The sequence below is a fragment of the Aythya fuligula genome, chromosome 14 (assembly GCF_009819795.1).
Source record: "Aythya fuligula isolate bAytFul2 chromosome 14, bAytFul2.pri, whole genome shotgun sequence".
In the NCBI taxonomy this organism is placed as follows: Eukaryota; Metazoa; Chordata; class Aves; order Anseriformes; family Anatidae; genus Aythya; species Aythya fuligula.
The window spans coordinates 15521265-15547557 of NC_045572.1; the positions used below are offsets into that span (position 1 = coordinate 15521265).

General features: G+C 46.5%; 1 protein-coding gene across 3 annotated transcripts in view; it reads left to right on the forward strand.

Moving 5' to 3' along the window:
- The window catches only part of KLHL3 (kelch like family member 3), a 44601-nt gene that overhangs the window by 12398 nt on the left and 5910 nt on the right, over positions 1 to 26293 (forward strand). For all 3 annotated transcript variants that reach the window (XM_032197031.1, XM_032197033.1, XM_032197032.1), the window contains exons 4-12: positions 2868 to 2989; positions 10240 to 10402; positions 13472 to 13581; positions 18223 to 18339; positions 19308 to 19457; positions 22402 to 22519; positions 23218 to 23415; positions 24203 to 24304; positions 25941 to 26069. In XM_032197031.1, coding sequence (XP_032052922.1) covers positions 2868 to 2989; positions 10240 to 10402; positions 13472 to 13581; positions 18223 to 18339; positions 19308 to 19457; positions 22402 to 22519; positions 23218 to 23415; positions 24203 to 24304; positions 25941 to 26069 — 1209 coding nt within the window. The remainder of the gene's footprint in view (positions 1 to 2867; positions 2990 to 10239; positions 10403 to 13471; positions 13582 to 18222; positions 18340 to 19307; positions 19458 to 22401; positions 22520 to 23217; positions 23416 to 24202; positions 24305 to 25940; positions 26070 to 26293) is intronic.

Below are 26293 nucleotides of genomic sequence, written 5' to 3' on the forward strand. Positions count from 1 at the left end.
TTGCTGTAGGCTGGGCCTGGTTTTGGACTCGTGGATGACCTTGTGATGACCGTGGGATCTGTCTTATACCACCTGGTGTCCTCTGGTTAGGCACGTCTCTTGACAAAAGCTTTTGCAAGTCCTAAAATAAAAGGCATGTTTTCCATTTGTATCCTCCCCCACTGAAGGAGAGATGGGACCCAGCACCTCCCAATTCTTTACTGATTTTTAGAGCATTTCGGATGGATGGTCCCTGTTGGCACCGTGCTGTGCGGGGATGATTGGTGGCAGTAATTTCCATCAGTATAGAATAAAACGTGATAGTTTCAGAAAGAACAACAGCAGAGATGCTGCTGGGACCGTGCCTGTGAGAAACGTGGGGGGATCTTGGCAGTGCTGGGTGAGGAGGCAGCAGTGCAGAAGTCTTCCTTTCAGATCCCTAACAGCCCCCGTGCACGAGGGGCTGTGGCATTGGTATTCAGTACGCTTGTGAGCTCTCCTCCTTCAGCACATCACTGACTTGGGAAACAAGCTGGAGCTGGGAAGCATCTTGAGCGCAGTAAATCTGAGGCAGGGCAAGCTGCTGTGCTGGGTAAACAAGGCGCTGGGAGCTGCTGCAGTTCTGACAGCAGCCTCTCGTGACAAAGCCGGGGAGCTGAGCTGGCTGGCGGCAGGAAAAAGTACAAGGAGGAAGGGAGAGAGCAGTGCTGGTTTTGTGTATGGGGCATGAAGGACTTGTCTTCACAAGGCCCTCATGTCTGCAAGGTGCATTCCCCTAAAAGGGGTCTGCTTGAAGGCACGCTGCCTGTTTTCACATCTTTGTGCCCTCTTTCCCTGTCCCTTGTATCTGCTTGGCTGCAGGGGGTGGGGTCGGGGTCTGTGCAGCACAGCCCAGCACCATTAGGTTCATTCTCAGCACAGTCCTCATCTAGGGGAGGTGCTGTTAATGCTCTGAATCACTCTGTCATGAAGGGATCGGGTGAGGCTTGGGGGTACGGTTTGTGGTTTTTTATTTTATTCTCAGTAAGAGGATGTGGCTGAAAGGATCCGGTCCCAACTCCACTGCTGTCCCTGTCCTGGGACACAACGTGTGAGCCTCACCTCGGTGGCTGTGCAGAGCCAGTGGGGGACGTTGGCATGCAGGGCTGGCAGCTTGCTGGTGGGTGTAGAAGCCCACACTGCCTTTATTTTTGTTGGCTGTGTCACATGAGCGCCACGGAGACAGATGATGTTGTCGGATCGGTCCCTCCGAGCTATTTCTGCATCGATATTTCTGTATCGATCATGGGTGAGAGCATCCCAGCCTCTCCTGCCCCTGGTTCCAGCGAGCGCTGTCAGTGCCGTGGCTGCTCCTCTTTGCCCCTTGCCTCTGTAGGGTTTTTGTCTGGGTGCTCCTTGCAGGCAGTGCCAGCTCCATGTAGGCTGGTGTGTGTGCACTGGTCTGCGCTCAGAATCCTCCTCTCATCTCTGGAGCTGGATTTTTTGGGGGGAGAAGAAGTGCTGGGAGATGTTTATTTTGTCAGTCAAAAAATCCTACTTTGAAAGCCCCCCAAATGTAGGTCATTTATCCCTTTGTACTTGTACATTTGTATTCATGGGCTTCTCTGAAATAAAATTTTATTTGATTTTAAAAATAGAAGTTGGAGCAAATATTATTTCAGTCTGTTTCCTTTTGGGTGGTGCTGGCTCTCCTAATTCTTATGGTCTGACCCGACTCCTGTTATTTGCTTCCTCATTGGCATAAGCAAAGCCCCAGAAGTTTAATTTCCAGGCTCCAGGTTTTGCTCAGGCTCGGACCCCCTTTAGCATCTGACTCTGTGCCGTGTACTAAATGTGCCCGGCTGCATCTTGTCGTGCTCGGTATGGGGACGTAGGCTGTAATTACTTCTCACATAGGCTGCAGAAACTATTTTTCCTCTTAATCCCACAGCAGTATTGAGTCACCAGGTTTCTTACAGTAGTGATTATTCATGTCCTGGTTTAAGAATTGACATTTTTTCGAGCTGTCCTTTGTCTGTCTTTATTTTTTTCATCTATCGTTTCCTTTCTGCTCTTTCTTGGAGCTTGCTCTTTCTGGTCTGTGGTTCCTGGAGATCGCGCTGATTAGAGCCTGGGCTGGGTGATCTCACCCTGCGTGTGAATGCTGGAAGGGGCCCTGGGGAGCCTTTCCTCCTCCTTCCCACCGCGCTTTTGTTACTGGGACGCGCTCCTGTACGCACGGGGTCTGTGTGCGTGGTGCCTGCAATGACGAACACATCTTTTTGCACAGATGCTTTTTGTAATGTGCAGCTGTGCGGACAGGTTACAGCAAGGTAATTTCGGGGAGAAGCCTGCAGCACACTGGATGTGTGCTGGTTTTCCTCAGCAGGTTTCAGGTTACTCCTCAAGAAAGAGGGTGGTGCTATCTTTTATTGTAGGGATATTGTAGGATTGTTAGGGTGCCATAAAGCACCCTAACAGCTGTTGCAGATGATTCATCTACCCATATATATATTTAAATATATTAGTAAAGCCCTCCTAAGACCTGTCCTCAGTCTCTTTGAATCTGTCCCTGTGATGAGACACGGCTGAAGGCTGTATTCTTTTTTCAGCCCCTGAATGTGTTTCAGTGCAGGTGAACTTTGCAGTTTTTTTTTTTTTTCTGCAACAAATTGACCTTGCTGCATTTGTTGATGACTTTTATCTTCTATCAGTGTCTTCTAATGTTGAGGTGCTCTTTAGGCTGCATTAAGAGGTTCGGAGAGCCTTGCTAGTTGTCCTTAGGTAGTCAGGGATAGTGTCAGGGAGTCTATTAGATACCAGGAGTATGTGCTGGATATGTGGGGAGCAAGGGCTGAAAAGAGCTCCTGCCAAGCGAACTCTGACTGTCCTTTTGAAATGCTTTTCAGGAGACATGTCTGAAAGCAAAGCCAAGAAGATCGAGATAAAAGACGTCGATGGGCAGACGCTGAGGAAGCTGATTGATTACATCTACACAGCCGAGATAGAGGTCACGGAAGAGAACGTGCAGGTGAGTCTGGTTCGGCTTCTCCTTGGAAACCCAAGTCAGAAGCTTGAAACTCAGAAGCCTTGGAGAGGGGTGAGTGATCTCCTCAGGCTGCAGGAAGTAAAAGGTTGAGCTTAAAAGAGCTCCTTGCAGCCTTGTTCAGTCTTGAGGCACTTTGCTGCTTTCCCTGCACCTAAGTCATGTTGCATTTAGCTTTAGTATCAAGCTCTTACAATGAGCTTAGGCATTTGTATTCCGAGAAGCTGCTGACTTGTGGGTCAGTCAGTCAAAGGTCAGAAGATACTCAAACAAGCAGAGAGTGGAATGTGGTTTTAAGGTCCTGGCAGAGGAATCTGCCTGTTAGTTTTTAAGTTCTTCTGGGGAGTTTGATTAGTTTGGCAGAGCTTTGAGTGGAATATATTGTTAAAACGAGGGCATTCTTCCCTTCTTTGTGTGCCTTCTGTCTTGGAGTTCTTTGAGGTAAATATTTGTCTGAAAGTGGAAGGGGTAATTGAAAGGCAGCCTTACAGATAAAGCAGGATGCAAGGAGGAGCGTTTTGTTGTCTGTGTCACATGGCTGTGGCTGCTGGTAAAGCTTTTTCTCTTCTGTTTCTTTGATTGTAAGGAAATGTCTGTGCACTTAGCCACTGATGTCTGGAAGGGATGCTGGGAGCTGGAGTGCGGGTGTGCTTTTTGGTTGTTCCCTGGTTTTGTTTGCAAGTGGTAGTTCAGGCCTGTTGTTGTCCTCTCGGTGACGTGGGCATTGGGCAGGGATTCAGCAGCCGGTGTCTGTCTCGCTAGAGAGATGGAGGGAGGGGAAATGCTGCTGCCTGCGTTCTGTTGACCTAATTAAGATGGCAAAATTAGACTGGTACGAAGTCCTTTACTGCGTGAAATTGAGTTCTTGCTGTGGATGGGACATGCTCGCCTACTCTGGTCCCTTAGGGAGGGCCCAAGTTCTCACTGTGTTGCAGCATGTGGTTCTTCTTGCAGGAACCTGTGCAAATCCTGATCCACGTCTGCCTTCTGGTCTGAGCCCTGGGCCATCCTTCATGACCCAAGCCTGTGGGTTTCTTCTTTCTGCCCTCCCATGGTACAAACTTGTCTTTCTGGCCTGCTCTCGCCCTGGCTTTTGTCACATCAGATTGTGGACCCTGGTTGCCCTACAGTGAGGCTGTCCAAGCCAGGCCACTGGTGAGGAGACCTTCAAGGTGCCTTTGCAGCAAAGAAGCTGATGTTCAACCCCGCCGAGCTACCTGTCCACTGCAAGGTCCCGTGCTTAACTGCAGTGTGTAGTCAAGGTTATAAGGATCTGAGCTCCTGCACTACTTCAGTAATACGTAGTGGGGAAGCAGGGTAGATTCTTGGACTTCTGGGGACTAATGTTGGTGGAGGAAAAATGACATTTACACACTGTCAAGCTGCCATCTCTTCCTGGGGGAAATGTGAAGACTGTATCCACGTGCTTTCGGAAACGTGTGCGTTCCTTCCCTGCTCTGGTTGTTAGGTGGCCCAGAAGCACCCACTCGGCACGTGGGACGTGCTGAGCTCCAGCTGCCATCTGGCGTGCCGGATCCTGTCCGTCTGCATGGAGAGAGGCTTGCTTGAAGTTACTGCACGTGCTCTAGCTTTCTCCCTGTGCGAGCACCTCGGTGCTCGTGTAGAGCTGCACCTGCATATGAGCAGGGTGGCTGCATGGCCAGCTCCATCCCGCTCTGCATTGGCAGTGTAGACCTGCCCTGAGAAGTCCAGGTGTTTAATTTCCAATCAAACAGGAAAAAAATATATATTTTTTAGTAAAACCTAACCATATCCTACCTTCTGTTGGCCTAGGGATTACAAAGAGTTGGAGTTAAGAGCTGTGCCTATCCTCATATTTTGGCTCACATCTCTCAGACATGATCAAAAATACGTTTGGCAGATACTAAGATTTAAGCAATGAGCTTTTTCCCAGTCTAATAAAGCACTCCCTTTTCTTCACGATTTATTTAAATATTCACACTGTGAATAACTCTTTAGTCTGGAGGTAAATTAATTCATGAGAGCTAGGAAATGAAGCTGATCTAGAGCAAGATCAACTGACTGGACCGTTTTGTTATGTAAAAATGTCTGTCTTGAAAATGTTTTGTGGAATTTGATAGATTTTTGTGATGAAGCCCATAGAAAGATTAAAGAGGAATTTCCATGCCATCTGTGGGCATTTAACCACTGAACGGAATGCCATAAACAGGATAATGGGCACAGAGAGAAAAGTCTACATAAAAGAATATTCTGTGATTCCTCCAAAAGGTTCACCCAGGTAAAGGCAAACCAAAGTGAACAGTTAAACCCTCGGTGTGGATTAGCAATGTCAGCCTTAGGAAGACGCGAGCAGTTTGGGTAATTTACCTTGTCACATCCTCCTGCTGCACGGCTCTGTCAGCCATCCAGCTGGAAGGCTGCCTCGGTGGTGCCTGTCTGCGATGTTTCAGCAATGTTCCTTCACTGTCTCGTCGTGAGACTTCCTCAATTCCCAGCAGCTACCTCATGTCTGGAGCTCCGATTTCCTACCTGGAAGAGGGTGCATTAAAGGTTTTTTTTTTTTTTTCTTTTTTTTCAGTTTGACACCCAGTTGTTCAGACTTCCTCAGCAGATGGAAGAAGTGATTTCTGGGTATGCGTACCAGTTAATTTCATTGTAGAAATTACAAGAAAAAAGATTGTTAAATGGCATTAATTGGTTGTTAGGTGGCCTGAAGATGTTATGTTGGTGCTGGCATATGGAGAACCAGCAAATTTATCGCAGAGCATGCTAGAGAATTATTTTACCATTTATTAGGAGGCTTAGAGATGCTCACGCTCATGTTGCTGAAGCAGGTGAATTTTTGGCTGCCCTTGTCTTTGTTGTGGTGTTTACTGTGTGTGGCAGGAGACATATTGCACTGCAAATAGGAGCCCAGTGCTCTTGTGCCAACAGTGCTATGCTGCTGGAGCACAACATCCTGCAGATGGGCTGGCAGTGGGAGGTGGGTCAGAGCTGTTGTTGTTCAGGGAGGAAGGCTTTATTCAGACTTGAACAAGAAGGTTTTCCACCCATGAGCAAATACAATGGGGGAAAGTGCAGAAAACTGATGACAGAAGTCAACAGCTGTCCCTGATCTGAAGGTGGGAACAAGTGACGTAGATTTGGAGCAGTTGTGTGTGGGGTTCTCTCTCCAGGTACAAGTTGCTCTTCTTCTGTACCTGTGGTAAGCATCTTCCTTTTGGAAGGCAAGAAATTATAGGAATTATCCATTTGGGCTTCCACTTCAAAATAAAACCGCTTCTCCACCCAGAAACCCAGTGTGGTAAACATCTGCATGCACGAGGCTCATGGTGTTTTCATCTTGGAAAAGAAATTGTGCTGAAGCTGATGGAGATCACAGGTTTTGTGTGTCCAGGTTGATTGTGACACTGAATGAAGAGGAGATCTAGGGGGAGGCCTTTCATTCTCCTAGGAGCTTCTGTCTGTAGACGGTGAATACAGTCCTCCTTCAGCACTTTGTACCCATCCTTAGTGATGGCACTTAATTACTCGCAATCTGAGAATTACCCTTCCAATTAAGAAAGTCACTACCATTAGGGTTGTAATGATTCCCTGGGAAAAGTCCTGATTAACCTGATTTCATGATTAAATTCCTATTAATGAGGTGCAGCATACCACACGCGTGGTGTCCTTGTACACTGCTGCAGTCTGAGGTATGGCTCATGGAAAGAAAAATGAAGAGATGTCTAGAAATCAACTGACTGGGGGAAATAGATGTTGGCACTGTCAGCTTTCAAACATAATAATCATAATAAAAATGTCTCGAGAAAGGAGGAAAAAAGCTTTGCTAGCATCTGTAGCGCTTCCTTTTCAGAAGTGTGCTTCCCCACCTCGTGTTTCCCAAAGGAATAAGGACTTCAAAACAGAGGAAGGAGAGTCTCAGGGGGGGAAAAAAGTTTGGGTACTGCAATGATGAAGGGTGTTAAGTGGGTCATTTCATCTCCCGTCCCTCTGTGCGCTCCAAAAGCTGCAACTACAGCTTGTACAGTTTGCAGAGCGCCATTCAGCTCAGCTTTAGGAGATGCAATCAATCAGGTCTGTTTTCTTCCTGCTGTAATAACTTGTTGCTTTGCGTCACCCTCCTGGGGTGCTGGAGAGTCCTCCAACAGCAAGGCAGAGTTGTGGGCTGGGGGGACCTTTTCAGCCTTCGGGAAGTCATCTAGATCAGACTGGCCTTACAGAAAGGTGAGAAGAAACTCGTGTGTGGCATCAGAGGACTGTGCTGGAAGCCTGGCAGGTGCTCCTCCACTTCTTTTTATCCCACTGTTTACCCAGAGACGGTATAGCTGTTCTGTGTGGTGAAGCTGGAGCAGGTAGATTAGGAGGGAAGTTGCAAGCTACTCCCCTGTTTTCTCTCTCCTCCCTGTATCCCTTCTTATGCCTGTTCCTGGGGAGGTGTGTGGCTTTCTGATCCTGCCCTGCATGCCGCTGCCTGGGCTATTTCACCCCAGGTGGAGCATTTAAGTAGAAGCACCATTGTTCACGCTTGGCACTGCCTGGTAGTAACTGGGGAGTGATAAAGCCTTAATTGCCTTCCTCACGCTGAAAAGCCACATCACAATAATACCGTTTTATCTCTGTTCCATGTGCACTGTTGAGCTATTAAGTCAAAACCGAGCATTTAACCTGCCTTGCAAATGTGAGCCCTGCTTGTTTCTCTGCTCGTGGTTTCCCCCGGGAGCTGTCTCCCTGTTTGGGCAGATGCACGGGCCCAGCTGTGGCCCTGGATGTGCTGCTGAGGATTACAGCCAACACCCTTTTTGGCTTCCAATTTGACTAAATTGTCAAAGCAGCTTAAAAGCATTAATATCCCTGCTTTGGGGAAGCATTCCTCTCCCCGTTTTGCAGAGGAATAGTGCAGGTTGCCTCTTGTCCGAGGTTACCTGCAAGGCTGTGGCAGAGGAGGGAACTCACCCCAGTCTCTGAAGCCTAGCGTTAATGCCCTGAATATGGAACGAACCTCACGGCAACACGGATCGCTTTTGGCTGAAAGATGTTTCTGGTTCGGAGACATCAAAGGTTTCTGAAAGTGTTTAATGGCACAGACAATGTTCTGTTACACTTGAGGCTGGTACAGAGTCTGCAGGGTGAGAGCACAGCTGGAGAAATGGATGGTTATTGCTGGTTTGTACCGTCGATGAGGTTCTGGACATAATTTATTTAGCAAAGAAATCAGTCTCAGTAGCAATAGCAGGTAATTTTGATAGTTTTGAAAGGCGATTGGATCTGGTGAGGAGGCTGATCTGGTAGAGAAGCCAGATGAACAGTACGTGCTCTAAATTGTTCACAGTAGTTGGAGCTCAAATATTAAAAGCCAAATCCAGACCCAAGTGAGTAACTTGCCTGGATTTTAATGGGGTTGCAGCTTGGTCCTGCTGCACGTTTAGGCAGGGCATTTCCTCTTGTTATTTCTAAAGGAAACAGACATTGTGCTAGCGGATATCCTTTGCTTGCTTTTTGCCTTCCCTGGTTAAAAAAAAAAAACAAAAACCAAAAAAACTAGAGCGGTAAGATGTTCAGCTGGGAAATAAGAAAGAGAAAATCCACTCGTCTGTTGATAAGCTATTTTTATCCTACTTCTAAAGCATGATATGATAATGCTCCTTTCACAATAACTGCAGTGGTGTGAGGCAGCTTCTCTGCTGCCCTGTCAAGCCAGCCTGAGGCTGCAGGACATCAGTGCTGGGATGTCCAAGGGGCTCTAGCGTGTGCCTGTCAGTGACAGTAGCTCAGAGGCAATATCCCCAAATGCTTCTGCTAGGCACCCACATGCATCTACAGGCACGCTTGATGGTAGGGTGTGCTTGGAGGAAGCCCTAGGTGGTCACAGGTAGTCTGCAGGGAGTCCCCAGCCCTTGTGCAAGTCAGGCTCTCACCTTTTTGCTGCTAGAAGGAGCTCGTTCAGCCAGGTAGAAAGCTGCTCACGGCTAGGTTCCAAAACTGCAAGAGCATTGCCATCTTGATTTAATCAAAACCACAAAGTAATCTCCTGGCGTCAAGAGGCTTGGGGCAAAATGGGCTCCCAGGTTAATTATTTATTTATTTATTTTTTTAATGTAGCCTATTGAGGTGGCTGCTTGGCAGCCGTCAGGTACTGTAGGTCTGTGCTGGAGCTGGAATGTGTCAGAGGCTTAGAAAACACCTGGGGTGAGTTGTGTCCTGCCCCTATGGGAAACTGAGTGTGGGGGGAGGCAGGCAGGGAGGGGAGGTCTTTTTCCCTTCTCTGCCATCAAGACCCAAGGGGGTGAATGCCATTAACCTCCTTGTTTTGTGTAACAGCCACGTTTTTTTTTGGTTGGAAATAGCTTTCCGGAAATCTGTGCTCAGATGGTGAGCACAGATGCCCGGTTTGAAGACCATGTGTGAAGCAGCCAGAGCTACGGAAGAGCTGGGATCAGAAACGTCTGCAGTTGCTGTAAGACATAAGAAAGGAAGTAGCTGATGTCACAGGCTGTAACATCCAGACCGATGTTATTTTCTACTTCCTATCCTTGCTTGTTGACTTCCAAAATGGTCTTTCCAGCAGATGTGACATTCCTGACCTAGTTTTGTCTCTCTTTTCTGCCCTTGGTTTTGTAGGCACGAAGCAGTACCTCATTTTCAGATGCAGTCATGAACCACAGCACTGAATCGTCCACAGATTTTTGTGTGGCTGAGAATGGGGACTGTTGATTTGAGTAGTTGGCTCTTTCTTACCTGAAAGCCTTGCCGTTTCCAAAACCTGCTTGAGCTTGCTGCTGTCTCCCTTTCTAGTGGGGCAGTTTAGGCACTCTGTTCAAAAGCCAGCATGGTTTTGATGGAAATAAGGAGGCTCACAATTCTGAGGGTGCTGGGGTGTTGTGGGCTTTGAATGTGATGGTAAAACATGCAAATAATATAAAGCTCTTCAGGGGAAAACAAGTCTGTGGGTGGGACCTAGCGGCAGCAAAGGCAGAGATTCAGGTGCATCCCTGGTTGCTTGTGTTTTGTCCTCCTCTTACCCAATTTGAGGTCGTTTGAGGAGAAGAGCTCTGCTCTCAGCCCAACATGATATAGCCATTTCCATCTCTCAGAGAATGGAAAGTTCTGTGTATAAATACTGCTGAAACGTTAACCTTCTTTCTCACACCCTACAGTGATTCTGTTTGGAGGGGGCTTGCATCTAACTCGTGCAAGTTGGGAATTAAACTTTCTCTGTTGCTATCTCCAATTTCCCTTTCTTGTTGTTCCAGGTTTTGTTGCCAGCTGCTAGCTTATTGCAGCTGATGGATGTTAGAAAAAACTGCTGCGACTTTCTTCAATCCCAGCTGCATCCCACGAACTGCCTTGGAATTCGAGCTTTTGCAGATGTGCACGCGTGCACCGAGCTGCTGCAGCAGGCAAATGCGTATGCAGGTGAGGAAAAGGTCGTCTGTTTGTCGGGGTAAACCTGCTTGCAGGTGCAGCAACTCATATATTGAGCAAGATCAGTGTGTAGTGGTTGGTCTCATCGTGCTTGTAGTATTAGACCAGGAAAAGGAATGTTGTAAATTTGTGACTTCTTGTGATGCTGCAAATTGTGAAATGTAGTTTGGTGGCAGGGAAATGTGCAGAAGGTTTAAAAAAAAAAAACACCACCACCACCAAAAAAAAAAAAAAAAAAAGCCAAAACACAGAAAACCCAACCCCACAATCCTCTGGATCCCAGCCTGCAAAATAGTTCCTTGGAGTGTTCCTAGTAAGCTCTTTGGCTTCCTGCTCAACAGCACGGTGTTGGAGTGCTGGTGTTCACCCATTGCCCTCTCAAAGGGTGTGCTGCCCTTCGAGTGCAGGAAGCAGTCGCTGGGGCTTTGGGCACTCCAGGAATAACTGGCAGTGGGCAAAATTAAATCTTGTGAGTGGGAATAGGAACACTCAGCTAAAACAAATTGTCATGCGGCTTGAGCCTCTGATCTGTGGAGCAATGGTAGCTTACACCATGGGTAGATAAACTCTTATTTCCTTAATTCCTTGAGTGTGGGTGTGTTTGGTTGCAGTAAGTAGGCGCAGGCAATGGCTTTCAGCATTCCTCGTCTGCGTTGTAAATGTAAAGCTGTTCAAGTGGGCCTGTACTCCTAACTTCCCTGCACTTTCCAGTCTCCTCTGGGACAGTTGCCCTTGAACTCTGCTCAGAATTTTTCTACTCGGTTTGTTTTTCTGCTTTTGTGTCTATTTATATAGGCAAAAATACACCTGCTCTCTCCCAGAGCACCTGCTCCATCCTGCACTATTTTCCTTGGTATGTTTTTGTCCTTAATTGGACCATAAGTGGGCTCAGTAGAATAAAAAGGTGCCCACTGAGTCCTCCCCTATTCTTCTGCAAATAAAAGTAAAACCTTTTTCAGCTGCTTTGGCTGTATTATCCCCTGGAGGAAAAGGTACCCTGGAAGGAATGGTTAATTTTGTAAAGGCTTGCTTGTAATATCTCATTATCCTTGCTTCCAGGCCCTGTTTAATCTTTAACTCAACAAGCAGTGCATTCACTGTATATTTATTTGGTTGTTTGGCAATTAGAAAGTCTGCTTTGTTGTTTTATTGGCCTTCATAAGTCCCAGTTAGTACAGTAGCCCATGTAATGTTAATGGAACTCCATTAATAAAAATGCCATTAAAATTCTTTTCGCTATGTTGTTTATGTAACAGCATTAAACCAAGACAGAGGTCCCCAGGCTCAAGAGCCCCTGCGTGCATGAGCTCAGTTCCTTGGGAGTGCTTGGTTCTGGCCAGTGGATAACCTCAATGGGTAGAGGAGCTGCCTTGATAGAAGCAGGCTCAAGTTATTTTATTAAAATCAGTAAATATTTTTACTTGCTTCCAACAAATAACAAGAGATCAAATATCTTTCTACTGCCAGATGCCAATCCAGAATGAATAGGAGATTGTGTCCAGAAGTCAGAGTGCACACAGATTACTGTGTCAGGAGCATTTCCTGTTTTTCAAGTATTTAAGGCTAGAAAAATTCATTAGATCCTATATATGATTTCCAGCATAACACAGAATTAAGCTTTATTGATCTTTTTAATCAGAGCCCTTGGCTTAGCTGTAGAGTTTTGGTCCCCATCAGACTAAAGGGGTCTGTGGCTGGGGAAGCCCAAGTGCCCTCTGCAGCAGTGGCATTGGTAAGGAGTTGTTCGGGTGAGATCTCCAAGGAGATATGCTTGGGAAGTTGTGCCAGCTTGTGTCCCCGTAGTGCTAATTTTTGGCAGGCAAAGTACTTTGCAGAGATGAAATCAAGAGGCAGATCTTGCTGCAGAGGGAGCTCTTTGGATATACGAGTCTGAACTTCTCAAAGCTAAAGGGGTGAGGGCTTGAAAAAAGCTGCTTCAGATCAAGTGGCTGAGAATTGTGTTTCAGGCAAAGGTAAATGAGACATAGAAAATGGCAGGTGAGATTAAATTGAGGTGTTTTTCTAAGAAATGCTAGGAAAACTAAAATTGTCCTCAGCCAGCTAATGGCCATTTTGACCTAGGAATTCTTTCCTAGAAAGTAATTATTTCCTTGTGCCCTTCGGCTAGATGTAAAGCATGACAGATTTGATGATCCCTTTTGGGCTTGTGCTGCAAACTGAATTCTTCCAGTTTGGGATTACAGCCGGAGATGTGAATTGCTGTATTTTGTTTTCAGGTGGCTCCCAAAGTTACAGCATGGAGGAGTTTGGAGGCAAAAAAGGGAGGAGAAATTTGTACGGTTGCAGTCTGAGTAGGAAGAGGCAAGGCTGCCTGGGAAGATGGGTGCTAAGGGTTTAGAGGAGGGGGAAGCTGAAATGCATTAATTTTTGGGGAAAAATTAAAAGGTGGAAGGGGAGAAGGACTGATCCCATATGTGTGTGTGGGATGAGGCTTCCCTCTTGCCTCTCTCCCTGTATGCCCCTTCGTGCACACAGATCCAGGTGGGTGCTCTGGGATCCTTTCCTCTTCACTGCTGGCCTGAGTGCACGAAACTGACTGTGTTTGGCTGGTGCTATTTGACGGTTGGCTTTGCTTGAAATAACTGCAAATATCAGGCACCCTCGATGGAGTCTCTCATCTAAGTGTTGAGCAGATTTGCTTCTGAGTAGGTTGTTGAAATGGGCAAGAATTGAATCCCGAGGTAGCCAGGTTACTTACTGCTTTAGGAAGGTATCGACTTTTCTCAATTGCCACTAGTAATCATATCTGCCACTGGAAAGTACCTCGTGGCTTTGCAGAAAGTTAAGCTCCATTTTATGTTTTATTGCCGTTTTACAAAAGAGTCTCGTGGAGCTTGTGTTACTTCAAATAACATCTCATTTCTTAGCCTCCTCTGAGACTATTTTCTTTTTGTTTGGCCATTCGGTTGCAGTGTGGTGTTTGTCTTGGTTGCCCAGAGCTGTAACGATAGCAGTTCTCTGAATGCTGTAGCCCTTCCATTGACTTAAAGAATGGATTTCATTATAATTTTGTGTTCCCCTTTTTCATTTGTTGAACAGAGCAGCACTTTCCAGAGGTGATGCTAGGAGAAGAATTTCTTAGCCTTAGTCTGGACCAGGTTTGCAGTTTAATATCAAGTGACAAGCTCACAGTCTCCTCTGAAGAAAAGGTACAGTAAATCATATAGCAACAGTGAATGTAAGAATGCTGAATGTTTCTAGATATTACATTGGAAACTGTTCTCGTGTTATGCTCTTTAGGGGCCATTTTCTAACAGAGCTCACGAAAGGAGAATTTAAAATAGCGCAATTCTTTAAAATACATGAAAATGACCTTCAATTGGTTGTTCTTTATAGGAAGTAATGATTCTCAGGTCTGTGTCTCTTCCAAAAGCCCTGGGGGACAGAACTGAATTCCGACTAGGAATCTCCCATCTGTTGTTGATGTAAAGCTTATATTACCTGTTGTAAAACCTCAAAAGTAGGTGAATTGCACTAAGCCAGGGAGGAGTACTGCCTTCTGTTGCACCTTGGACAGAACAAGTAAAGGAGGTCCACAACTGAGAAGGAAAGAAATATTTTTCTATCATGAATATTTTTTTTTTTTTAATGGAAGAAGGAAATAAGGCACTGTTTTGTTTTTTTGAGGCTGAAATGTTGAACCATCTCATGTTGTCTGTAGTCCCAGAAAAGAGCACAAGCAGTGGTTGTGGCACTCAGGGAACTCCAGGTCCTCTTTGTCATGACCTGCAGCAGGTTTCTGGGCTGTGTGCTTCAAGTCTTTCCCTCTGAATCATCACTACAGGGAGGTGGACACCTGCAGAGGCTACAACAGAGCTTGAGGGTCACCTGGCTTGTAACTTCAGGCCCCCAGTTTTGATGGGGTGGGGCTGGACCCCAGTGTGTTGGGTGCTGCTGTGGTGTCCTCAGCTGGCCTAGGTGTGTGCACCCATCCTGCCCAGTCCATCCGTGCTGCAGATGTGCATGTGCTTGGGCCCATACAGGCTGCGAAGCTTGCCAGAAAACCTGCAGCATGCGAGGTGTGGATAGAGATACGCTTTGCTCAGATCCATAGCCAACAAACTGGGAGGCTCTGGGAGTGCGTTTCCGTAGGGCTTGGGCCAGCGTGGGCGTCTCGGTGGGGTGCTGCTCTGTGCCACACAGGCAGGGCCAAAAGGGAAAAAACAAATAGTGTGAACTCACGGCAGAATTGCTTTGCGTGAACCAAGCCGTCTGCAGAGGGAAGTGCAAGTTTAGTAACCAATTTTTCCAGTCCTGTGCAGCATTGTTAAAAAGCTTTTATTGGCCTTGAGCCCAGAGAAATCAAAGTGTTTGCTCCCTCTTCTCAGCTTTACACAATCAAAGCAGTATTTCTGTAGATGGTTCTAAAAGTTGAATATGCAAGTCAGTGCAAGGAAATGGAAGCATTAGCTGTACATTCAAAGCAACAGCTACCAGTAACAGGAGAGAGGCAGAGAATGGGATTTGAGTATAAATGTGAAATATGTGCTGGAGTCCAAAGACCTGCTGAACACTGAGGGCAGAGTGGTAGGCTGCTGCTTTGTATTAGCTTCAGTGTGACAGACGAGCAGTTTTCCTGACCTTTATTCTTCCTATCTGCTAATGTGTTTGGTATAAATATCTATGTGCATTTCCACACACATTTATATGTGTGTGTGCATGACGGAGGATAACTATTTTTCAGCACTAAGATGTAGTAAGCAAGCAAATGCTACAGACATCTGAGGGTTAAATTGTCCCAACCAGACTTTGTGAGAGGCTTTCGTGCTCTTGTTCTTGCCATGTCCCGTGCTGCAGCCCATGACCCAGAGCATTCCCATCTCTCAGAGGTGGAGGAGTTACAGCTGAGTCCCAGCAGGGCCAGAAGGCAGCGAGCCCTGGAGGGGAGAGTTGCCCCTAATATGCTTCCAGACCAGGCGTGTGCCCAAAAGCTTGTATGTTCTCCCCTTCCTCTGCCATCCCCCAGACTAATACTGATTGGCCTAATAAAATGTGTTCTTTACCTCTGCAGATTTTGGCACAACAATATCCCTAGGCTATCGTGACTACAAAAATTGTTTGCTGCCACAGAAATGATTTAGTTGTAAGACGACTACACCAAGGAATTTTCCCCTTTAATCAGAGATTATCGTCCCTTCTATCCTTCTCCCCCTTGCTGTTGCCAGCCTCTGCAGTTGCACGGGTCCTGCTGGCCTAGGACAGAAGTTGGGTTTGGTCCATGACTGCTCCTTTTGCTGTAGTCAAGTACCCTAAAGACAGTTCTATTGGTGCTTTCTGCACCTGACCTAATCTACTCGGTAATTATAACAGTGCGTGCAAGCAAGGAAAAACTGTTAAAAATTCATGTTTGCTTGTATTTACTAACTATGAGTGAAATGGAGGGGCTTCCAGCCCTCAACAAATGGCTTGTGCCACCTCAGAATAGTGACGAAAAACTTCTGAGAGGTTTGGGATTTTTTATTTTGGGGACTTTACACAGAGCCCATTAATTGACCACTCCTAGCATGCAACAGGAGTTGATGCAGAGTTTGGTCCTCAGTGCTGGGAGCATCTCACAGCTGGATTTTTCCCTGCAGAGGCTGTGAAAATGTCTCTGTGTGCTCAGGCGGTGTGAAGAGAAGGGTTTACCTGTCTAGCTGCCCAGGCTTTACCTGCCTGCTCCATGGGGTGGGAAATCTGCTGCCCCCCAGCTCTGGGGCTGCCCCTACAGGTGCTGGCCATGAACCCAGCCCATGCCTGTGCTCTGATCAAATGCGACTTGAGCCAGGGACAGGGCAGGGATCCCAGTTCTGCAGGGCACTGGAAACAGATGTGGCGACTGACAGCCTTTAAATTGAGAGATCGGTGTCTCAGATTAAGATTTTTTTTATCGCATTTCTTAAAATTAGAGCCAATGGGAGATGCCAGTGGGTGACTTGAAAAATTTCTGTTATTTTTGGAGTAGGCGCAGCGGGGTAGTCAGCGTGTGCCTACCTCTGGAATGGTCTCCAGCGCCAAGGAGGGTTAATTCCTCATACACACTTGCTACTTTACCTTCCTTTAACAATTTTTCACTGTCAATTTGATCTGCAGCTGGATATATTCCAGTCCAGTGACCTGTTCTGCTGGTGCGGAAGAGGTTAATGAAAAGCATGTTTGTGGGCTAAACATCTCTTTATGCTCCTACCATGCTCATTTGCAATTAAAAATCTCTTAACAACCTAGTTTCCATTTTAAATGCCTTGTAGCTGAAGTGAAATAGTTTGTTTGTTTATTTATTTGTGCTTAAAAATACTTCAAGGTTCTGGAGTAGTTATTTGCCTCTGCGCTCACTGGGGTTTGATTACAGGGCTCCCCGTTGCGTTGCTGAAATCCTTGCTGCAGCTTCCTGAATTCCAAGCAGTTCAGCAAGAGCGGTTGTTGGCATAGGAAATGAGGCTCCTGCTTTACTGCTCACTTGTTTTTTTAAGTGTATAGTTCAGCAAAGAGGAGGAAACCCCTTTGCACTCTGCCTCTCCTTTGTGCGAGGAAGCGACCGGCGGTGCCTCCTGCAAATACATTTCTTGGCAACAACTGGGGACCGAGAGGCAGTGCCCTCGGTTCAAGTTAATGCTGTCAAATTACTGACCTTGGACCAAAGAAATGGTTTGCTGGGGGGACTGGAAAGAAAGAAAAAATAGCTTTGCAAATTGGCCTGACCAGGCGGTGACCCCGGAGGGAAGTTGAAGCCACGGGCATGGGCTTGGTGTGCTGGGGCGAGGGGGTTGCAGCACCACAGGCTGTGTGCGTGAGGGATGCGTCCAGGCCCTCCCCAGTAACTGGAGAGCAGGATCAGTGGAATAATTTTGCCCGTAGGTGCGAGTTAAGTGTCAGAATTTAATTCTGACTCTGTGGGGAAACTCCACTGTGAGGATCAATATCCTGCTGTGCAATATCTGAGACAGCACCAGCCCCTCGCCTTGCCTTTGTGCCTTTTTTCAGGAAGCATTTTACACTCCCAGTGACGTTTTTAGGCCTTTCTTTGGGGAGGAGTGTGGCTGACAGTTATGTAAGTGCATGCATATTCATGCACAGATCATGTAGGACACTTCGGTACACGTTTGTCCATCGCACAGGGCTCTCTGCTGCACGGGGCTGTTTGTGTGCAGCGTGTCACGGAGCCAAAGTTTGGGTCCTCATCTCCACGGGCTGCATCCAGAAATAAAATTACATTTGGGCTCAGACCAGAAGTCCATCGTGCCCTTGTTTTCCTGTGGGAAGTGCAGCCCTGCCTGTAGTATCTGAGCATTTTGAGCAGTGAAATAAATGCAGTGCTGAGTGGGGTGAATCTGTCCTGTGGGTTTCCTGGGTTGGGGGGCACTGGTGCATGAATTAAATACGGTGAGGCAGCGACTTGCCATGAGAACAGGCTCCAGGAGGGGCGATCTTTGTTATCAGCAGTAATCGTTGTGGCTGATTTCATGAATAATGTCCACCGCAAATGTCAAAAGGCTAATTAAGTTTCCTGGCCGCCTTCCAGTACTCCTTACTGTACAAGAGGTGCATGATTGTCCTGGACACATGCTCAGCTCTGAGAGCGATACAGCACATCGAGATATGGAGTTGCTTATTAACATGCACGGTCAGCTCGCCTCTCGGCTACTGTGGTGCCTGAGCTCTTTGCATACTGTCCTGACTTTTTCATCTGTTTGTTTGATAGGGATCTCGCGTCTCCTTCCTTTGACATTGCGAAATCACAATGCTCCTGATTTTGGGCAGGTGACTGCAAGCCTGTTCGCTTTTGTACATTAATTGTATTTTTATCTGTGTAGGTCTTTGAAGCGGTTATTTCTTGGATAAATTATGAGAAGGAGTCTCGCTTAGAGCACATGGCTAAGCTGATGGAGCATGTTCGCCTGCCCCTTTTGCCCAGAGATTATCTTGTACAGGTTAGTCTGCAAAAAAGTAATTAATATTGCACTAAAGCTGATGGAAGCTCCTTAATCAGTGTCTTGGCTGTTTGCTTCTGAGATGGGTATTTTTATGTAGCTGAGTCTGTAAACAGGAATAAAATGAAAAAACTGGGTGGAATCTGAAATCTGTGTGTGCACGCATGCACGCACACAGAAACCTTCTTACAAAATGTGACCTGTGCTCTGCCTGGCAGTGCCGAGAGCTAAGCTCCTGCCAGTCTTGGTGGAAGCATTTAAAAGTAAATATCTCAGGATTTTTCACCCAGAAAATATTCAGGTCATGCTCTTACAGGGCTGTACAGTTTTTTTCCCTAGTGCATGTGTGATAGTTTTGGCTTAAGAAGTGTCCTGTGCAGGAGCAGGATCTATGGAGATAGGTCTGTGTGACTGGCAGGTGAGATGATGTCAGTCAGAGTCTGATTTAGAGATTGCTCTTGACAAGTTAATTCCTGGGATCTGGGCCTCAATAATGAGCCAAGAATCCACAAAGAAGAGGTTGGTGGGCTCTTTGACTGCTAAGCTTTCAACATATGTCTAAAAAAAAACCAATACAATTGAAATAAAATTGATACACATGAGATGCACCCATGTCTGTCTCAACTGTATCTTCTTATCCAGTAACAGATATTGCCTCACCTTAAAAGTTCTGACTCAAATTATTTTGCACCCAAACTCCTGGTAAATTCTCCTGTCTTGAGATACTTGGTGCTTGATGGGGGGTGATAAAATAGAGGGAGAACTGGTGCTGTTTAGTGATACTGGAAGAAGGGGAGCCTGGATGTTAATGCATTTGTTTCTTGGGAAAGAACTGGCATTCCGTCTTCTGCATTTTCTGTCTTGGTACTTCAGAAAAGAAGCTCCGGTTTCAATGCAAAGCTCTCTTTTGACCTGAGATACCAAGTCCTTAACTTTAAATGATCTGTCATGTGTGTGCATGTTCTCAGACAGTTGAAGAAGAAGCTTTAATCAAAAATAACAACACGTGTAAAGACTTCCTTATCGAGGCCATGAAGTATCATTTGCTTCCTCTGGATCAAAGGCAATTGATCAAGAATCCCAGAACAAAGCCAAGGACTCCTGTTAGCCTGCCAAAGGTAAGCTGAGTTCCCTTCCAAAAACAGGAGGGAAAATGTCACTTCGTGACACCTCTCACAGTATAACTGGTGGTGTTTTCTGTCTTTGAAAGGAGCTTATGTGCTTACCACAGTACTTTTACTAACTCCTAATTGTTTTCTTTTCAATTGCTCTGAGCCCATTAGAGGGAAGTCTGAGAGCAGGATGTGTGCTGTATTTCCTATATATTATGGCCAGTCCTCAATCCTTTTGTTGGGTGAGCAGCACGGGGAGGGAACTGCTCGGAGAATAGGCCCTGCCATTTAATAATTGGTGCTGCTTGGATACTAGGGGTTAATGCATGTGCAGCTATCATCTGCTGAGGCTGAGCAGGGCTGCAGACACAAGCAAAAATCAGCTGAGGTCAGATCTCAATATCGTCAGTGAAGACAACAGGAGTTTACATCAGTTTTGTTAAAGAGCAAAAGTCATTGATGTGGAAGGGGAGCGTGCCATCACCTGCTGGGGAAATCAGCTGGAAAAACGGATCTTGGTTGAATAATGCTACTCCTAATTCTTTGAATCGCTTTACTCCCTCTTCTGGTACTGCCTATACCCACTGAGGGTATATAATTAAGTTTGATAAACACGAAACCCACAGAGGAAGCAATATCTCTGCTCCTAAGGACAGGGCTCTGCTCTCAAAACATTTTGTCAGCCACAAGTGGTTTGGGGAGGGACTGTTGCTCCTCGAGCTATGGCCTGAGGATCAGTGACCCGCAGTGACAGCGGCTGCAGGCAGCTGCCTGGAGAGCTGCTGAGGTTTCTGCGGGTTCCTGGTGCTGTGGTGGAGCCCTGCTGGGGAGGATCACCATCAGTGCCTGTCATTTTTCTGTCTCCTTACTCAGAAGGCAGGAAAGCAGGAAACAACGGCAACCAGACATGTGAGCAGGAAGTCTGAAGCAAATTTCAATAGACTCAAAGCAGCTACTGAATAAATAATCCTTGTTACTCCCTGCGTTTGTCCTGGAGGCATGTGATGCTCTGGCCTCTGCTTTGTTAGTGAGGAGAAAATGACAACAGAAATTGTTTAACCTGTGCCCTGGAGATAAATGCAGTTCATCGTAATGTCTCTCACCAGACTGTCACTGAAGTTATTAACAAGCTTTTCAGAGATTGTAAGATGTCAAAACCACACTGTGTTATTTTTCTAAGGACAAATAACAGGGAGCCTGTTCTGTGGCATGGCATATGTGATCTGTGCTATGAGGGAGTGTCCAGATGTTCAGTTACTGAAAGGTTCGTCAAGAAATTGCAGTTCTGTAGAGCACGTCAGTGTGTTTGTCTGTTCTACCTGCTGGCACTGAGGTGGAGTTGGTAGAAGATAGCTTTGGGGGCATCATGAAGGGCCACGTAACCCTTCATCACGGACTAAAGAAGTTAAGGATGAAAAATGAACAGTGATCCAGTGACTTCAGAGGTTCTCAATGTATTCTTTAGCATGACCTTTGAGTACAAACCCAAATTTTCTGTGGGTCTGTTCTCCCTTTTTTTTTTTTTAACTGTAAAGAGATAGGAGAAGGTGTTGATCTTCCAGCAGTCCAGTTACTGAGAGACTCTGAGCTCATTCCTGCTGTGAAACCCCTCAGGTCTGTAATTGTCTGAAGCTCTGTAGCTTTCCATGGGAGACTGTTACACAATTAGCAGTTAGACTGCTAAGTTGGACTGAATTTGCTTTCTAAGGTGGTGTTTCCATCTTCCTAGATCAAGCAGTTCACTGTTTTCATACTCATGCAGTACTTCAGATGCTTGTCTGGCCCTGTACTTTTAAGGCAGCTGTGGTGGGGGTTGAGCTCCACACCTGAGTGACCTCAAGTGTTGATCTTATCCCTTCAGCTACCTGCAGCCGCCTTGCAGAGGCTAAAGCCAGTACTGTCTGCTCTTTGACTATATTTGAAGCCCACTTATCTCGCTTCCAGCTCCTTGGCCTTGTAAAAATCACACCGTCTTGCGCAGTGTTTGCTCCTGCTGTTCCCTGTGATAAGGGAACGAATCCTCCTTTTCCATAGTTGTGAAGGGGCAGAAGGAAACGTGTTCAGAACAAAGTACAGGTAGAGACATTTATGAATACTGGAGGTTTGGACACTGCCTGTGCATGTGTCAGTGGGCTGTCCTCGAGCTGAGAGCTGCTGGTGGCAGGCAGGACAGATCTGGGAAGGACCACACTGCACGTGGTCCATGTCTTGTTTTCCCCCAGTGTCCTCTGCTCATTGTTGCTAGAAATGGGAGCTGGGTCTAGGTGGACTCTTAGACTGACCTGGCAGAGGATTTCTTATGCCCCTGAGATTTGCTGTTGATTACCTTCATGTAGATTTTTCTTTTCCCTAACGTGAGGAATTTAAGGCTTAATTACTAGATTTGCATCAACACACGTCGCAGCCAGAGGCCCTAATGAAGCTGACAAATCACTTCCTTCAGCAGTCCAGCATCCCTGGGTCTTAATAGTCCTGATTTCCCCAAGTGTCATCTTCCCTGCAGGTGGCAATACAGCTGTCAGGTTTTATTTGCTAAGTGGCATCGATTATTTTTAGCACCACCATGGAGATAATGACTAAAGAGTGGGCTGGCTGTGGAAATTACGCTGGAATCTTCTTCACTTAAAAGTATTTCTGCAGTGAGTCGTGCACGCACCGTGGTACAAAGCAATTCCGTGTTTTGGGGGGAAATAGGGCAGGTTGCCCACTTTGGAAATGGTGAGGAAGGGTTAATGGGGGCTGCCACACTTAGTTTGTATTAAAAGGTAAATAGTTTTACTCCCCCAATAATAGAATTGACTTAAATAGTTGTCTCTGCAGAAGGTTTTGGTGGGCTTGCAGCATTTAGGTGGCAGCTGCTCTAGACCAGGTTGTGCTGATGGTTTCTTTTCAGAGAGCAGCTGCCTGGGCTGATGTCTGAGGTGTCCCAGCTCTCATCTTCCCTCTCCAGGTGATGATTGTGGTGGGCGGGCAAGCACCCAAAGCCATTCGCAGTGTGGAGTGCTATGATTTTGAGGAGGAACGGTGGGATCAGGTTGCTGAGCTTCCCTCCCGGAGATGCAGAGCAGGTAATGGGAACTTACAGCCTTCATTTTCCCAGTGCAGCTCTTCAGGGCTGGATAGTTGTGTTCTCAGTCCCTTCAGCCTTCCTCTCTGTCCCCAACCTCAAACAGCTCTTTGCCATTCTTTGTCTTCTTTCACTGTGCACGTGTCCTTCACATTCAGGTGGATGCCCTGCTTTTATGGGAGTTGTTTCTGCCTGTCCCCTTGCTTCATCATCTCTCTCTCCTGATTGTTCCTCTGTTTCCCCTCTTCCTCCTGTCCCACTGGCTGTGGAAACCCACAGGCATCCAGTTTTCCTAGCTGGTTTCCTCGTGAAAATCACAGGAGCTGAGTCAGGCCCTTGCTGTGCTAAGGGGGTGATGGGGAGAATGGATCTGTAAGCTGAGTGTTCATCTGAAGATGTATGAGATGGATGTGAATGTGGATCACCATTTGGTATCCTCTCTGACTCAGAAAAACCTTTCATTCAGATCTGAAATCCATCTGTGCCTTCTGTTGCTGTGTGTTTATGTGCATTTCACTATCCTTATGACACGTATTTTATCATGCTTGGCTCCAGAGCTCCTAACCTGCAGAAAATGCTCAAGGCTTGCACACGTTCTGCTCTTCCCTGCTGTCTTACACACCCTGGCAGACATCTGATGATACTTGGCTCCTAAGCTGTTTGTAAAACCTCCAGAAAATCTCTCTCCTCTTTTACCAGGTGTTGTATTTATGGCTGGCAATGTTTATGCTGTCGGGGGCTTTAACGGGTCACTGAGGGTACGCACTGTTGACGTGTATGATGGCGTGAAGGACCAGTGGACCTCCATAGCCAGCATGCAGGAGAGACGAAGCACTTTAGGAGCAGCTGTGCTCAACGATCTCCTGTATGCAGTGGGCGGCTTTGATGGCAGCACAGGTAGGTGGCTGAACAGAAACCAGGCAGTGCCTGATCCAAAACAGTGTTTTCAGAGCCCCCAGCAAAGTTTGCAGAGCTTGAGTGAGGCTCCAGATTTCTCTAGAGAGAATGAGCCAGAGACTGGGCATATTGTGTTGTACCTAACCATATGCTCGCTCTGACCCTTCAGTAATTGCAGCGTGTGTCACCAAGGCTTTTTTCCTGTAGTGATACGGTTCTTTCAGTGTTGTTCTTTATGTGAACATTCTTATTCTGTTCTTATAAAAGGGATTTTTCCCAGTTTTAGTTAAAATTTGCATAACATGAATGAAATGTGAACAAGGCCATTTATGGAGTATGTGTGTCTGGGAGTTAGTTTGGCATAAAACTGCATGTTTAGATTGACACCTCTGCTGTAGAGCCTTGCCACTTGGTTAAGCCTTAAACTGACTATCTCAGCTAGTGCTGAGTACAATAAAATAGGGTCTGGGGTAATTTTTAAACCTTTGTGTGGACATTTGATAGTGCATGAAAGAATGTGGACTTTTGGGCTTGGAATCTGGACTCTGCTCCACTTTGGTGTCCCGGGACAGGGTCTATGTGATAACAATTTTTCCAGCTGCTGGAGAAATGGTGTTAACATGCTGGCCCCAGCCCGTAAGAAAAGGGACTGCAAAATTGGGTTGTAGGAGTGTGGGGGGAATTACAGGCTGGGGAGGAGGTGGAAGGCAGATGAAAGTGCAACACCAATCTTTTTCTCTTCTCTTTTTTTTTAATTAGAAAACCTGTGTATCCCCTTTTTAACTAGGTCTGGCATCAGTTGAGGCCTATAGCTATAAAACCAATGAGTGGTTTTTTGTGGCTCCCATGAACACAAGAAGAAGCAGTGTTGGAGTTGGAGTTGTGGAGGGTAAGAACATCAGCAGCCATTTCTACCAAACAAATGTTACTGTGTCAAATGGGGGCCTGAACGGTTAAGTGCAGCAGGAAGCAACTGCAGGATCTGTTCTTTAAGTTGTCTTCAGTTGGTGAAGATTTATTATATATGACGTAATCTTTGTAGCTTTTTTCCATTCTTCTTATCTTGGTGAAAAATCACGTGTAGCTTTCCAAGAACCTCAGACCTGTATGAGACCAGCCCGTACCTTCTGTGCATGCCATTAGGTGTGTGCCAGCTTTGAATCTTATTCTTCCTGAGCTGCTGCTGGCTGATAAAAGCAAACTGTCATGCAGTGTGCGCTGTTGCCATCAGCAGACAGTATGTGGAAAAAGCACTCATCACAGAAAATCTGCTCAGCGAGAGAACAGGAGCATAGTTCATCCCACAGCCCCAAGCTGGTGGTTTGGCAAGAATACTAAAACCTGTGTTTATTGACATCAGGCTTTCAGGCATGCATGGCATAACTTAGTCAGGTTCGTAAATGACCAGGGACTGACGATAGCAAACGCTGATACTGCGGCAGCCTGGGAATGAGGTAGGCGAGGTGAGCGGGGAGGGCGCTTTGAGGATCGCAGCAGCAGCTGCTGGCACGGATGTGTCAGCACCCGGCTTGAACGAGCTGGAACTGAGCAACTTGGTTGGGATCCAGGAGAAGGAGCAACTTAGATAGGAACCTTTTGCTTCATTTAGCAAAATCAGTTCTGAAGCAAACGAAACGTTGTGTTTGACCTTATCTTTAGCGTGGCATAACAGTTTCCAATTAGTACGGTGTGGAGCAGGCAACAGCACAGGAGGAGCACAGTTGCAAACATCTGATGATCACAGCCTGAGGAGGCTGTGAGTGGAGCTGTGTACAAAGCTAGTAGGGGGTAAAGGGAGACAAGGAGAGTGTATGAGTGTGAACAAGGTTTTTCGTGTAGCATCAGTCTTGTTTCATGTGTGGTGTAGTCCCGTGACATCTGATAATGCTCTTATATTCTCATTAGGTAGCTGTTGTCCAGGTTTCATTGTGTTGAGTTGCAGGGGGGATAAACATACCGTGCTGTGAAGGTCTCCTGGGATTTCTTCTGTCTTAAGATCATTTGGCACGAGTAAGCAGGCTGGCCTCAGCTGTCCTAGCAGCATTGGTTTGTTTTGGTTTGGCCCAGAATCTTCAAAATTGGGTCTAGGTTTCCATGGAGGTATTATATTAAGAAGCTATTGCCTATTTATTGCTCATGTGATATTATAATTAATGTACAGTATCGACCTTTGACAGCTCACCTTGTTATGTAGCACCTGAACAGGAGGAAACGCTTGATCAGCAGAACGTGCTTTGATATTACCTCTTCTCCAGGGCCAACAAGTCATTTGGAAAACCCTCTGGGCTTTTGGCTTCTAATTAAGCTGCTGTTGTGATGTTTCCTTAACTTAGTTGACAGCTTTTACAGCTTTAAAACCAGGCCCGCCTGTCTGTGAGTCTACTTCAGATCCTTTCAGTAGGGTTTTCCCCAGACATGCCAGCACGTTTGGGCAGGTCTCCCAGGGCTTCAGCCAGGATCTGTCCTCACTCGGGGCCGTCAGTCATAGCCGTAAAGCTAATAATGCCAATGTTTCTCTCTTCCAGGTAAGCTCTACGCCGTGGGCGGTTACGATGGAGCGTCCCGTCAGTGCCTTAGTACCGTAGAGCAGTACAACCCAGCCACGAACGAATGGACCTACGTAGCTGACATGAGCACTCGGCGCAGTGGTGCAGGTACTGGCCCCAAGATGTGTTCTTAAAAGTGGATAATCACTGGGCTCTCCTCTGTTCATGGAAAGGACGGAAAAATATGCTTCAGTATTGCTGGGTTGGCAAGTGCAACCTGTTATTTTCCCCCCTCCCATGAGGAGGAGAAGAGCCATAATTGCTTGGAAGCTCTCAGCAGCTCTTCTGACTTCATTAAAATCTGCCAAATTGAAATTAATTTCTAGATTAAT